The sequence below is a fragment of the Diachasmimorpha longicaudata genome, chromosome 18, assembly GCF_034640455.1.
Source record: "Diachasmimorpha longicaudata isolate KC_UGA_2023 chromosome 18, iyDiaLong2, whole genome shotgun sequence".
NCBI lineage: Eukaryota > Metazoa > Arthropoda > Insecta > Hymenoptera > Braconidae > Diachasmimorpha > Diachasmimorpha longicaudata.
Genome location: NC_087242.1, coordinates 3,979,374 through 3,992,270, shown reverse-complemented (window position 1 = coordinate 3,992,270; position 12,897 = coordinate 3,979,374). Strand labels below are relative to the sequence as shown.

Genomic DNA, 12,897 nt, shown 5'->3' with positions numbered 1-12,897 from the left:
CTCATTTATGCTCGTCTCCTTTAGGAATCAACCAGGTAGCCGATGACGCTGCACTATTCGTAGAAACTCGTTTCTCTGGTGCAGTTCGACGTGGAAATAAAAAACGTTGAGGATTGATGGAAGGGGAAGAATGAATTCCGAGTTGAGAGACGACCCGCAGTCTCGGAGGCTTCGTGACTGTTTCTAATTTGGAAATTGCCGGTTTCTTCTCCTCAATCATCGCCATGTTTTTAAAAATTATTCCCCCATTTTTTTCGGAGTGCTTTTAACACTTGGCCAATGATTTTTTCAACAGGAATTTGGTTCTGTATATTTTCCCTCACTGTAATATTTTTTTAAATTGGATTTGTCCATTTTAAATAATAATAATTAGTTGAGACGAGAAGAGTTGGACAGAATATTTTTGAAAAAATTCTGTTATCGTTATTTCTAGTTTTCCGAGATATTTTATAACTTTTTAATTTATTTTCTGGGATATGCAGACAGCAAAGTTGACTAAACAACACTTCAAAATTTAATAAAAAATGTCAGTCTATTTTATTGGGCCTTACTTCATTTTTTACGAGGCCCCACAGAATTTTTTCTAAGCTCAAGAAATTTTACTATGCGATATAGTAGTTTCTATAAAAATTCTCAGATTTTTCTCGCCGCGTAGTTTTCTCGATTATTTTACAGGTCTTTTTTCATCAAGTTTGAGTCTACGCCTTAACGATCGAGTTGAGTCATCGTGTAATGACGTGCGGCCTGTCAGAGTGGGCCCAGCATATATATAGCCGTAGTTGATATTACCTGGGTTGATGTGCAGCAGAATGAGGTACGAGAGAGACGACTCCTTGCGAGCCAAAGGCAGATATAAAACTCACTCTGTCTCGAAGTCCCTGAGCTGGAGGAATATATAACCACAGTTATCTCCAACGTCATCTTAGACACCTGGATGAGGTCTGTGAGGCTTCCAAAAGGTACATTCTTAACCTCTTAGCACCAAATTCAAGACCCGAATCTGTCTGCCGATGAACTCTGATTGCCAGTTCATTCCCTCCCAAAAACGTGACAAAAAAAATTACTCCAGCTTTTTTTTAATTAAAAAATGACAAATCAATAAAATCTATTTATCGGTGGAGCTTATGCTAATGGAGGGGGAAGTAATACTCATGTTCATTAACTACATCCACCGTTTATTCATCGACAATAATTCACCCAATTATCTCAAATAAATTCATACATTTCAATCACATGTTACAGACTATCCGAGACGCATCGATTCTCCCTCCACTTTCCCCACTTCCGGTGACCCTATCCCTATATTTACAGTGTGAATATCATACATTATTCTTCTGGGAACCTGAAAGACACCTGCGCACCCAGTCGATTTAAAAAAAATAAGAAAAACAAGAATTCACGCGGAGAGAAATTTTTTTATAAAAATTATCAAAGTGTATCACACGTCAGAATGAAATTCCCCTCATTTAGAATGAAAATTATTAATTATACACTTACCACACGGCTCGCATAATTTTTATAAAAAGTCTTCTCTACGGGGCTGACCAAAAAAACGCTCCACATTCTTTCCCGACCAAATTTCTCCCCAAAAATCAAATAAAATATTAAATCCCCAAAAATGAACTTTTCGCCTGAACGAACGAACTCTCCCTTAAATTCTATTTCTCATTAATTGTCCCCACCATTTTTCCACGGGTAGGCACATCTCCCTGGGCAGACGCGTGGGTGTTCTCGAAGGAGAGGTTCACGCTGTGCCCCCACGCAGAACGATAACGATCATGCGCACACACTTGTGTTGGATCTTCCTCCCTTCTTCGATTCCACGGGCGCACGCATCCGAAAAAAGCCACCAAAAAAAAAAAAAAATTATTCTATATGTACAAACGCACGCGACGCGTATTCCGGGAGCGTAAGAACTCGACCCATGGAATAATTAACGAGCCGCCTTTACCCCCACTCCCGTATTCACTACTGAAAGTAAAATTGAAATAAATTACTCCGGTGAATGTTAACCTCCTTGGACACACGAGTCAGGTGCATCCGTTCGTTGGTTCCAGAAATAAAATATATTTTCCGGAAGTGGTGCGTCTCGAGATGTCGTCACACGCGCGAAAAGAGAAAATCAGTCGCGCAGAGAAATATTCGCATCAATTGTTCCCCCACGCGACGGAAAAATCATCGAAATCCTCGATGTCATTTACACATTTTGATTATTTTTCATTCCACACCTTGAAATTTCATATTTCATCGCAATCACTCTCTCCTCATTCTCACGATTCGAAAATTCCTACGAAATTGATAACGCGAAACGAAAAAATGCTCGACAAAATTAATCGAGTTATTTATGATACAGTGATAATTCGTTATTAATTCATTAATAATTGTTATAATAAAGATGACAGATAATTATCAAACGTCAACGCCTGTTTATTTATATTTAAAATTTAAAACCGTATACACAAGATGGCGTTATATTCTCACAGCGTTTGTAATTACTTCGTCATCCCTTGTTATTTAATTATTTACAAGTTAATCGACGTCCAGGTGGGTTTTGTTTTTGTGGTACGGAATGGGCTGAATGATGACATCTTCACCGAGACGAACCGTCTCGGTTTGCGTAGGAGGCAGTATTTTTTACGATGGGTCTTGATCGTTGAGCGCTGCCTACGGTGACGACGAACGTGCGGGATTCTGACGCGCGTATTTTTCCGTGTAGTGATACCTGAAAAGAAAAAATTATAAAAATCAGATGCACCGTCAGACATATGTTAGAAATCAATCAACAGCTCCCCTCAAAATCATTTCAATATCAGAAATGAATTTTAAAATTTTTGACTCGGAAAATATTTACTGCTCATTATTTTCGAATTTTGTCGTTTACAAATATGTTTATTATCCGGAAATAAATTTTAGGGTCGAAATTAGACCTCTGAGGGATGAAACGAGGGACAAACTGATGATCAACGATTTTTAGTTCACGTTTTGCAGAAAAAATTCGACTTGAGAGATAAATTTTTCTAATAAAACTAACATTTCTCCCCTGTTTCGTCCCCGGAGGTCGATTTTTTACCTAAAATCCCTTTCCGTCCATTAATGAGATACAACCGGGACTTATGCCGACTCCCAGAGGACGATGTGCAGCAGGAAGACATAACTCGTTGAGGTGGGATAGCTCACCGAGTCTAGATGTGACTCTCGGATGTATTTCCGAGTCTCGTGTTACCGTCCCGTCTGGATTTGAAACGTGTCTCTGGGTGTTGGTGAGAGAGGAGAGAAATCAAGTGGAAGGGTAGGGTACATGGCCCAAAGAGAGGGCCCACGGGTGGCCATCACACCACCACCTTACGTTCGTGTACATGGCCACGTAGAAACTGACTCCAACGCTTTACCTCCACCGGTGCATTAATAACACTGGTAGCTGGTCATATGTTAAACGTCCACCCTGATATCCACCGCGTAACCGGCTACCTACAGCGTTGTTTTGCTCATGTGAGGATGAAAATTACACGAAAGAAATCATTTCACGTGGATTGAATACGTGAAGGTCCCGAAAAAATCCCTCAATTACATCTAATCAATCTACTTATCCCTAAATTCATCTGCATAATTAATTTTCCCTAACTAATCATCTCATCTAATAATATTTTATGAGACACATACATATATTTAAGAAGTGGTAAAAATAGTTTTCCAAACAAAAATTTCCCTTCGAAATTCTCCGGATGTTTCTGGGTCACCACAAAAAATTCTTCTGGATCTCTAGAAGAAGATCTTCAGTGAAAAAAAAATTCGGTTCGGGGAATCTATACCCGTCTGTCACCTCCAGAAAAATCCGAATCCTCTCTCTGATTTATTAAATCAGCGAAAATATCACAGAGTGAATCGTAATCCCTGAAAAATGGCGCCAATCAATAATCGATTTCCAGTTATTGATCAATTAGTCATAAAAATTATATCTCGAGGATGAATGTCACCCGGTGTAAGCCAAGAATCGCATTCATCCGCGTTATCAACCGTTAGTTTATGCCAGGACATTCAGGAGCCAAAAGGAACACCGGTTGCGGCATCTCGCACCGATGCCCACAATTAATATTATCCTCTATCTGCGATCTCACCGTTAAACGGGGGTCCCTCCGCCGAACCTCCCATACACCGGGCGTGTAGGTGTTATGACTTCCCTGTAGGTACTGGATGACCAAAATGATATCCCCCCGTAGATGCTACCGTATACACACCCCGGGAAACCTCGATCCGCTATGCATCACCCTAACGAGCCGGGGATCGCGTGCCGATCTGTATTAAGGATTTATTATCCTCGCTGGGTACCTGGCTATTTCATTCGAGTCAAGTCCTTTATTAAAATTTCACTGGAAAGGGAGGTTCTAGACTAATTCAGTGGTTGTGCGAGAACTGAATTGTTGAGGGGCGACCAGGAAAAGTCGGAGGAAAATCGAAAATCGGTCGGAAGAGGCGAGAGGACATTTCTGCCCCGAAATGGGCCTCAATACTCTCATTTAGGGTGTGTTCGAGTTGGGAGTGAAGTACGAGGGTTGAAGGGGCCCTTAACCGGTTGAATGACCGGAGCATGAAGTTTGGGACCTACGAGGGCTCCCTGAGTGCCAATCGATTCCCTCCCTTCGACTCATAAAACGGAAATAACAACTATTTCCAGGTCTTTTTAAGGCCCAAAAATTACTGTATTTCGTCGATGCCCACATCTGACAATAGTCTCATAGTTCTCTAACTCAAAGCCACTCAAAACTAAAAAAAAGTCCCCTCCAAAAAATTCCGAAAATCGCTGGAAAAGAATTTTTTCAAATTAAATTCATGGGACCATAAAAATTTGTAATTCGGCTCCTCCCCATGAAGATGCGGCGATAGCCTCCGGGTAAAGTCGCTAAAGCGCCCCGAGGACTGGACGGATTGAGACAAGTCTCACATCTCGAATCTGCCATTCACTACCCACCCCCATTCCACCCCATGGCATTTTGTCCTTTCCTCCTTCTGTCCCTCTCAGACGTCCCCGATTCCCCCGGCGCAGATGCCCATTCCCTATCCAGTGCCGTTTCACGATGCACAGGTTCTCTCGAGTGGCGTACCCCTACCCACTTCCTCTACTCCTTTTTCCTCGACGAGGATGAAGAGCCACTTTGAAGATACCATCTCGAAACAAATTGCAAGTCCCGGTGTGATATCTACAGCTCTCATTCCCCCGCTGTCTCGCTCGCAGAATTATTCTCTTCATTTTTGAGTTTCAGAGCTTTGTAACGAAACAATTAATGATCTCAAGAAAGAATAATAATTATATCAAATTTTTTTCTAAATTCTTCAATCGGATCTTCGAGAAGTTGTACAATTTTTTTTTTTAATTCCAATCCACCTTTTTCGATCTGCAATTAAATATTAATTTAAAAGCTAATTTAAAAGGAATTGTCTTTTTTAAAATTGTCATTCCGTTTTTGATTCAAATTTAAAGAGCACTAGACAACGCGGTGCCTTAATGATGACCCAAAAGGGCCTGAAAGGTCACAAAAATCATCCCAAACTGAAGAATTAAGTCACAATTTTTTTTTTGCGTAATCCCTCTTGTACTCTATTCATCCCTCCATTTTTCCCGTATTTACTTTCAAGTGAGATCGTCCAACAACCGTGAAACAATCAACGCCCTTACCACCCACTGTCACCATTGTTCCTCCAACTTGGCATTATGTGTGGCTTCACCGGTGCCAGGGCTTCGCCGACGAAAATGAAAACCACGAAAACGAAAGTGCCATTGCCAAGCAACACTACCAGGTCGCCTAGAAAACGTCATATCCTCGTAATCCCTTTCTCCCCATCGCAACATCAAAGGCACAACTAAGTCATCCCCTGATTGCCAAAAAAATCTAAATAATTAGTTCATTAAAAAAAAAATTATTCCACTGCCATAATTTTTTTTTAACCCCCATCTAACCTGCGGCAACTGTTCTCACGTAAGTAAAATGAAACCTTCAGTGGGAAAATGACTGATAATTATGACAGGGGGTGGGTAGGGGAGGGAACTTATCAATTTAAAGTCGACAAAAATCATCGACGCGATAAATTAAAATTTTCCGGTAAAAATGGCGGAGAAAATGTCGCGAAAAATTTACTCTCCATCCCTTCAACTTCAAAAGAATGTTCACCACGAATAAACCACCCCCACCCCCCGCCCCCAAGTAATTGGCATAAGAAGCTTTCGAATCCCGCGAACATCAAACAAATCTCCTCTCGCAGACGATTCCACCGATGATTTTCAATCGCGAATTAATTACGTGGAGCCTCACCACCCACACACTTACCCAATAAGCAATTTCATCATTGAGTCGACAGATCGTACAGTGCAGCAAGGGTGAGGCCACATGACCTTCCCCTTGTCCAGTCCCCAGTTCGATGACAAAAACCGTTAGATAAAGAGCAGAAAGAAAAAAACTGAAACGAGAATGTCATCGGCGTCCCTTCACTCGTGCAGAATAAAGAAGCTTCGGATGAGACTGATAGAAGAGACCGGGGTGCCCTCCCCCAGCTTCCACCCCCCTGGACCAGCAGAGGGGGATGCAGTGGCTGAGCTGGGATTGTCCGACCAGGATCTGATTGCAAGGATTCGTGTGATTAGATGGCCACGACCTCCGCCGAGATTGAAACCCACCCCCTCAGCGGTGAGGCTTTCCACCCCTTTTACCAGCGGGTGGGAGGGGGGGAAATGGAGACGCAAAAAATGCAATCGGCTCTTAGAGTAATGAAAACCGGCGTTATCCCCTCCGCGGACGTTCTCCTTGAGGACAAGGGAAAGGGATGAAACTGAACCGAAGTGAACTGTTCGCTAAATCTCTCTCTGAGTTTTATTTATTTTTTTTTGCTGGGGGATGGGGGATGGAGATATTTTTTTCCCGCTGGGGGGGGTGGGTTCGGGAGTTTTGGTCTGTTTTGTTGTTTTTTTTTTCAGGGAGCGGGGGTTTTGTTTTAGACCGGGGCGGGGGTTTGTTTTGATTCTCTTTGGAGGTGACTCCCGAAGGACACGGAATGTCCCCGTGGAGGAGATGATATTGTTCATTGTTCGGAGGAATAATTGCAGAGGGAGGTGTGGGGGTGTATCACATGGGGGTACGAGTGCGTGGAGAACATCAAAGGGGTGGGTGAGGTGGAATGGAGGTTTTGTTGACACGTTTTTTGGAGGGCTGACGACGGGGCGACGCTTCGCGTTTCAATTTAGGGGTAATCGACGCGATTGTTTAACAGAAAAATTGAAAAACACATTTCACCCCTCCGGGAATTGGTGGATATTTTATTCGAAAAATGGGGAATTGTCCCTCGATAAATTAGATTTTTCACTCACGATGTAGACTCTCGTGTTTTTTTTTATTTCGACTAATTTGAAAATGACATCACGACAAATTTACTCAATGAGATCCCAGGGATGTTAGGGGCTGTAAGATTGCGGAGGAGTTTAAGAGGAAAAATACCAGGAGGGGTGAGCACTAAAAATTGCTGGGAAAAGAAATTACTTTCTCCCTTGTATTTCGGTGTCTCGCGTTTTCGAGTGGAGCAAAAAAAAAAAGTAGAAACGCCGTGGGGGGAGTCGAGATAAAGAGGGTTTGGGGTGGGTGGCCGAGGGGGGAGTGGGGGAGGATGTGGAAAAACTCAAATGCAAAGAAAGGAAAAAATGGGATGAAGTATATACAGAGGATGAGAAAAGCGAGAGTTTATATCTCGCTCATCCTCATTAAAACTCACTGGGATTTCGCTGCTCTGTATTTCCCTCTTTCCTACCTATCTCGAGGGTTACTCCTAGCAGGTCTGACGGGGATGAGTGGGGAGAGGGATGCGGGATGAGCTTCCGTGCAACTCTCGGTTGTACGCTCTATTAATTAAAAAAATGGACTTCGCTCGCCGGAAAATGCTGGTCAGCCCACGAGATATTCTGAGGGTGAACTGTGTAATGACGCGAATTGAATTTCTCGTGAACCGACGATTCGCATAATTAAGACCCCAGGGGGTCCTGGAGTATACACAGAAGGTACCAAGGAGTGGGTGGAGAAAGAAAGTATATTGAATTTTCCCTTTCCAATGGAAGAATTGCGATCGCTCGCGTTTAAATTAATTTTTTTTTAACCGAGAGAAATCTTTCTCCGGAGAATTTGGAAAGACTGAAGGGGATGGTACCTGCGGTGAGGGGGAGGGGGTGCAGCGGAAAATATGTAGGGGAATAGATGTTAGATTATAGGAATCGAAATAATTAAACCTTTTTTTATATCATAATTAAATAAATAATTCCTAAGTCCCTAAACATAAAAACTTTGGAGAATCGAATTTTGAAGTCGTGAAAAGTCCAAAATCCGAAAATAGACTTTGAAAAGTTTCTTCTCTTCTCGCAGAATCTGAAAAACATTTGGCCACCATTTTAGTCGCCCTGCGACATGCATAACGTGGGTGGGATCGTCGAGCGCCCTCTCCACCGTCACCTAGGAGACGGCATCTTCACGAGGGGCTCTCTAGGTTTCTCTACATTTGCCACATAGTGGTACAGGAGTGTACATACACCGAGTATTCTCCCCCTCGTCAAGTGTTTCAGGGTCTGAGGGAAGAGAGTGAATCCCCAGAGGGTTGCTCTCCGCCCGATTGGCGGTAGTGGACTATCGACCAACCCGACAGGGGCAGAGCCCTTTTGTCTTACCCACCCCCTGCCCTCCCACCCTCGTTCTACGTAAGCGTTTGGCTGTTTATTGACGTGGTATCTCGAGCCGATCGGTAGTCACCCAATTTTCCATCATTTTTACCCCTCCCAAGTTTTCCTCGGTTTTCCCTCACCAAAATTTGATTTTTATTGAACATCCTGGCCTACATTGACTCCAGGGTATCCCGGTTGTGTCATAACCGATGACAAGCGACTGAATAAAAAATAACGTCGAACTTTTACGGCTTGCAATGCACCCGAGGAAGAAATATATCAAGAATTTTCAGTCCATCGGGGGTTGCATAAGATTTACGGAAAAATGAATGGAAAAATTCAATACTTCACTATTGTAAAATCACTTTAATAAACAATAATCTCCGGAGGACTCCCATAAGTCCATAAAAATATTAAAAATCTAGTAATAATATTTTTTTAGTTACTATCATCGTATGGGTTTGAAAAACGGTAAATAAATTGTGATCAAGTTCTATTTTCCCTTCATCACCCCCTTAATTATTTAATAATGATTCTAATTATAATAAGTATTTGAAGAATTATAGATTCAATCAATTTTTTATTTAATCACGAGCGATATATTATTTTATCATTCTACTGAGGCTTCATCCACTGCGTCGATGACATTTGATGACGTTTGAAATTATCCGCATGGTTAAGAAAGCAAGTTAATTCCCCGGAGTAAATTCCAACCCTCAATGACGTCTAATTGGCATGAATCCTTGGTTAGTCAAGATCAAAAGAATTCTCACTAGCCGGGTCAGGGATTTCTCAAGTACCCGGGCAACCTCCTCTCCATCTTTCCTTCCTCCTCCCTCGGAATATCACAGGGAGATTGCACGCTGGTACACAGGGAGAGTAATGCCCTTACCGACTTCATCCTGGAAACTCGTTATGGGGTAACTGCGGTGGATTCACAGAGTGCGTCTTCGACGAGCAAATTAATTGCCGGAGCTTATGCACTCGGGGGCTGGCAGTCGAGGTGATATTCCAGTGGTTTACAGGTCTTCTTACTAATTACTGAGGACAAGGGCTGATTTAATCCACCTGTGTGTCAACGTGCATCAGTTAATTTCAGGGTTAATTAAACTTAACACCAACAAAAATTTTCCTACCCCCCGAGATATCGAGATATTCCAAAAATAATTTGACTCGTTTTACCACTTTGCTAGCGATTTATTTCCCACCCCCGCTTCCCCCCCCCGCGTCGTTTTACCCCATCATCCCCCGACTGATTTTCATTCCAACTGTACAAATCGAACCGACAATTGTTAACGTCAACATCTAAACCACTGGTTTCTCCAATTTCTCACATTCATCGAGCCACGTCACAACCAGATGTTCATTTCACCAATAATAATTATTGAAGTAAGGGAGTTTTGAATCGCTTAGAGGGTATGATGTGGCTGTGGTGTGCCTACTCCACTGGCTCGTACAACGAGGAGGGGAAGTTCATGCGTATCCCAAAGGTAGAAGAGGGAAACGAATATAAAACAATGAAATGAACCAATGTCCCGTCGAGCGAGTCGTCCATTATATTTCCCACGGGACAAGAATTATGCAAGAATTTCTCTGACAGCGGCACAACGTCGGCCAACCTATAGGAGAGAAACGAGTTATGAAATTTTGTGCTCGTCGAGCTGAGAGATGCGACGACCGTACTTTGTGCCAATGACGGATGAGATATATTTTTTTTTCCCTCTCCCTCGTTGCGAAGATTTTCTGCGATTAATTTGTCGACTGCATTCGCTGGCGATTTTTCCCGAACTGTTTTTACCCCGGCCCAACTGATCTATTGAATTCGTGGCCCGTTTTTCCGACGATTCCGCGTAAAATATCAAACGCGACTGGTGGATTAGGGGGAGGGAACTTCTAGCGTTTTTTTTTCTCTGATGACTCTGCGAGAACCTGACGACTCACTGCAGCCGTTCAATTTCTGGCGTCAATTAAAAAGTGACGCGGACCGAGGAAAATCGGTAATTAAGGGAGCGACGGGTGTTACCCTCTGGAACACGCAACTTTCTGTTATCGAACTCATCCCCTCTATCCGGGGGAGTCCAAAAAATCATTCAGATCGCTGACATCAATCCGTACGAAGAGAATATTCCCCAGAAACCGCCGAATTATTGGCGCGAGGATTCCATCGATTTCATCGAACTATTTTTCGATAAAAAATTGACTTCAAGCGAAATTCCGTGAACGACCTCATCCAAAATTTTTGATTATCAGACCTGCCAATTAGACCTCCCCCCAAAAAAAAACCTGCACGTCTCCCGCATCGACAGCAGTGCCTCGCCCCATCTAACACTCGGGTTTCTGTCACTCCCTGCGTCTGAGGTCGACCTGAGGATCGGCACTGCGGGTCCGTTACAAAGAAGCGCAGAATCCTCCACCTCGAAGCTCGTTACGAGCAGTGACTCGACACTAACTGACACCCAACGGAACGCGGCATCATGGTTATATCGAGCTTCAATCCTCCAACCCCTCGATATCTATTTTTCCCCGTCACCTCCTCGGCGGATCGTTAATTTTTGATTTTTTAATTTTGGAAAATTTCGATTATCCCTACCACAATGTAATTAACTTAATTAATTACTCCTCATGTCACGTGCGATCCTGTGATACGGTATATCGCCGAGGAAATCCTCCTGGAAGAGGTGCGTGACTCTTTGATGTGTTAATCCGCCAGTTGAGGTGGACAAAATTGTGTGGGGGTGCAGGGGGGAGGTGAGGAAAAAGGGGTGAGGCTTTTCGGGTTCCGGAGAGACTGACTTTTCGTTTCCATGAATCAGCGGTATTCTCTTTCCCTCTATTTTGCCACCGAGGAAAATCGAATGGTCCGAACGTGCGTCGCGAGGGAGATGAGGATTCGATGCGGTTTCACTCGACGAGGAACGAGAAAATTATTTATAAATCTTCATATTTTTATCGTAAAAAAATATCGCTGGGGAATTTTTCCAAATTTACTGGTGGCATCTGACGGTATCAAATGTGATACAATAATTTCAAGGAGTAATTTGGAATTTTCGCAAGGTGTCAGTTTTTTCAATGACAAATTCCGTTGAAAAAAGACAGCAGAGAGAATTTGAAAGCCGCCGAAGGCCAAAAAGCCAATCGAGCTCAATTTCATAGCTGTCACAACAGCCAAGACCCACGCAGGCAGCTCGATACGAGGCTTTTTATACCTCGCGTTCGATCACTCGAAATTCCCCCGAATGAGCCTGCACATTCCGTCAATTCCAGTCTCGATATTGAGATAAAAATTCTACCGCGAAGGCCTTTTTTCACCGCTCACTTCGTCTGCTTATCATCCAAAATGTGAAAAATCGATGGAAACGATTTTTTTTTCATAAATTCATTGAGATTTTCATTATTGCCACAGACAACTCACCGTGCAGCAAATTAAATTGAGTATTCCCGATCAACCTTCTCCGTGACGGTGGATTATTGGCGAGCGCGAAAGCCGCTCACGTGGGCCAGGACTCTTGTACACGAACATTCCCCGTCGCGCTCCAATCCCTGCAACAGCAGACAAAATTCTCTAATTAATTTTCACCTCATTTTGCACAAGACCATACACTTCTCGAACCAATAATTACACTGAGAGAAAAAAAACCTGAGAAATAAAAATTCTACGATTGATCCAACTCATTAATTGATCGAATAGTCCAACAAGGAAGTGTTATCGCCATAACAATAAATTTATCCATATTTATTTATGTTCCAGTACATGCAAATGTCTCTCTGCATGATCAGGGATCCCTGGTACAATATGGCAAAGGGCCAACAGTGGGCCAGTACTCGGCCGACTGTTGGCCGAACCCCGGCGGACTGTCGGCGATGGTAAGTTTCGCACCAGGGATCCTCTTCGAAGTGCAACATCCTCTCAAAAAGTTCCCAGAGTCAAAATTCACGACTTTGTCGATTACTCGAGCAGAAAAAAATTGAAAAAAATGGAGATAATTTGATATTAGTGAGTCGCAAAGTCGCTGCACGCGACACACTCGTCTACGAAACAAAGAGCGAGGAAATAAAAAATGTAATGGGCAGAGAGAGAGACGTCGTGACCCGTGGAAGACGTCGACGTATTAACCGGCCTATTAATTCTCACTGGGCGCTTCCCTAAGTCTCCATCACGCATGTAGACAGGCGCGTGGTGTATTATAATCGTAGTGAGGCACGTAACCCGA

The 12,897-nt window shown here is 43.0% G+C and overlaps 1 protein-coding gene across 2 annotated transcripts in view; it reads right to left on the bottom strand.

Annotated features, from left to right (window-relative positions):
- Positions 1-1,158: 1,158 nt before the first annotated feature.
- LOC135171156 (transcription factor Sox-2) overlaps positions 1,159-12,897 on the bottom strand; it is a 63,260-nt gene continuing 51,521 nt past the window's right edge. Inside the window, exons 3-4 of one of the 2 annotated variants that reach the window (XR_010300502.1) lie at positions 12,099-12,226; positions 1,159-2,722 (exon numbers count right to left, since the gene is read on the bottom strand). Coding sequence is in view for 1 of the 2 variants with exons in the window: in XM_064137515.1 (XP_063993585.1) it covers positions 2,665-2,722 (58 nt within the window). In the remaining variant the exon portion in view is untranslated. The remainder of the gene's footprint in view (positions 2,723-12,098; positions 12,227-12,897) is intronic. The other variant, XM_064137515.1, reaches the window with a different exon arrangement.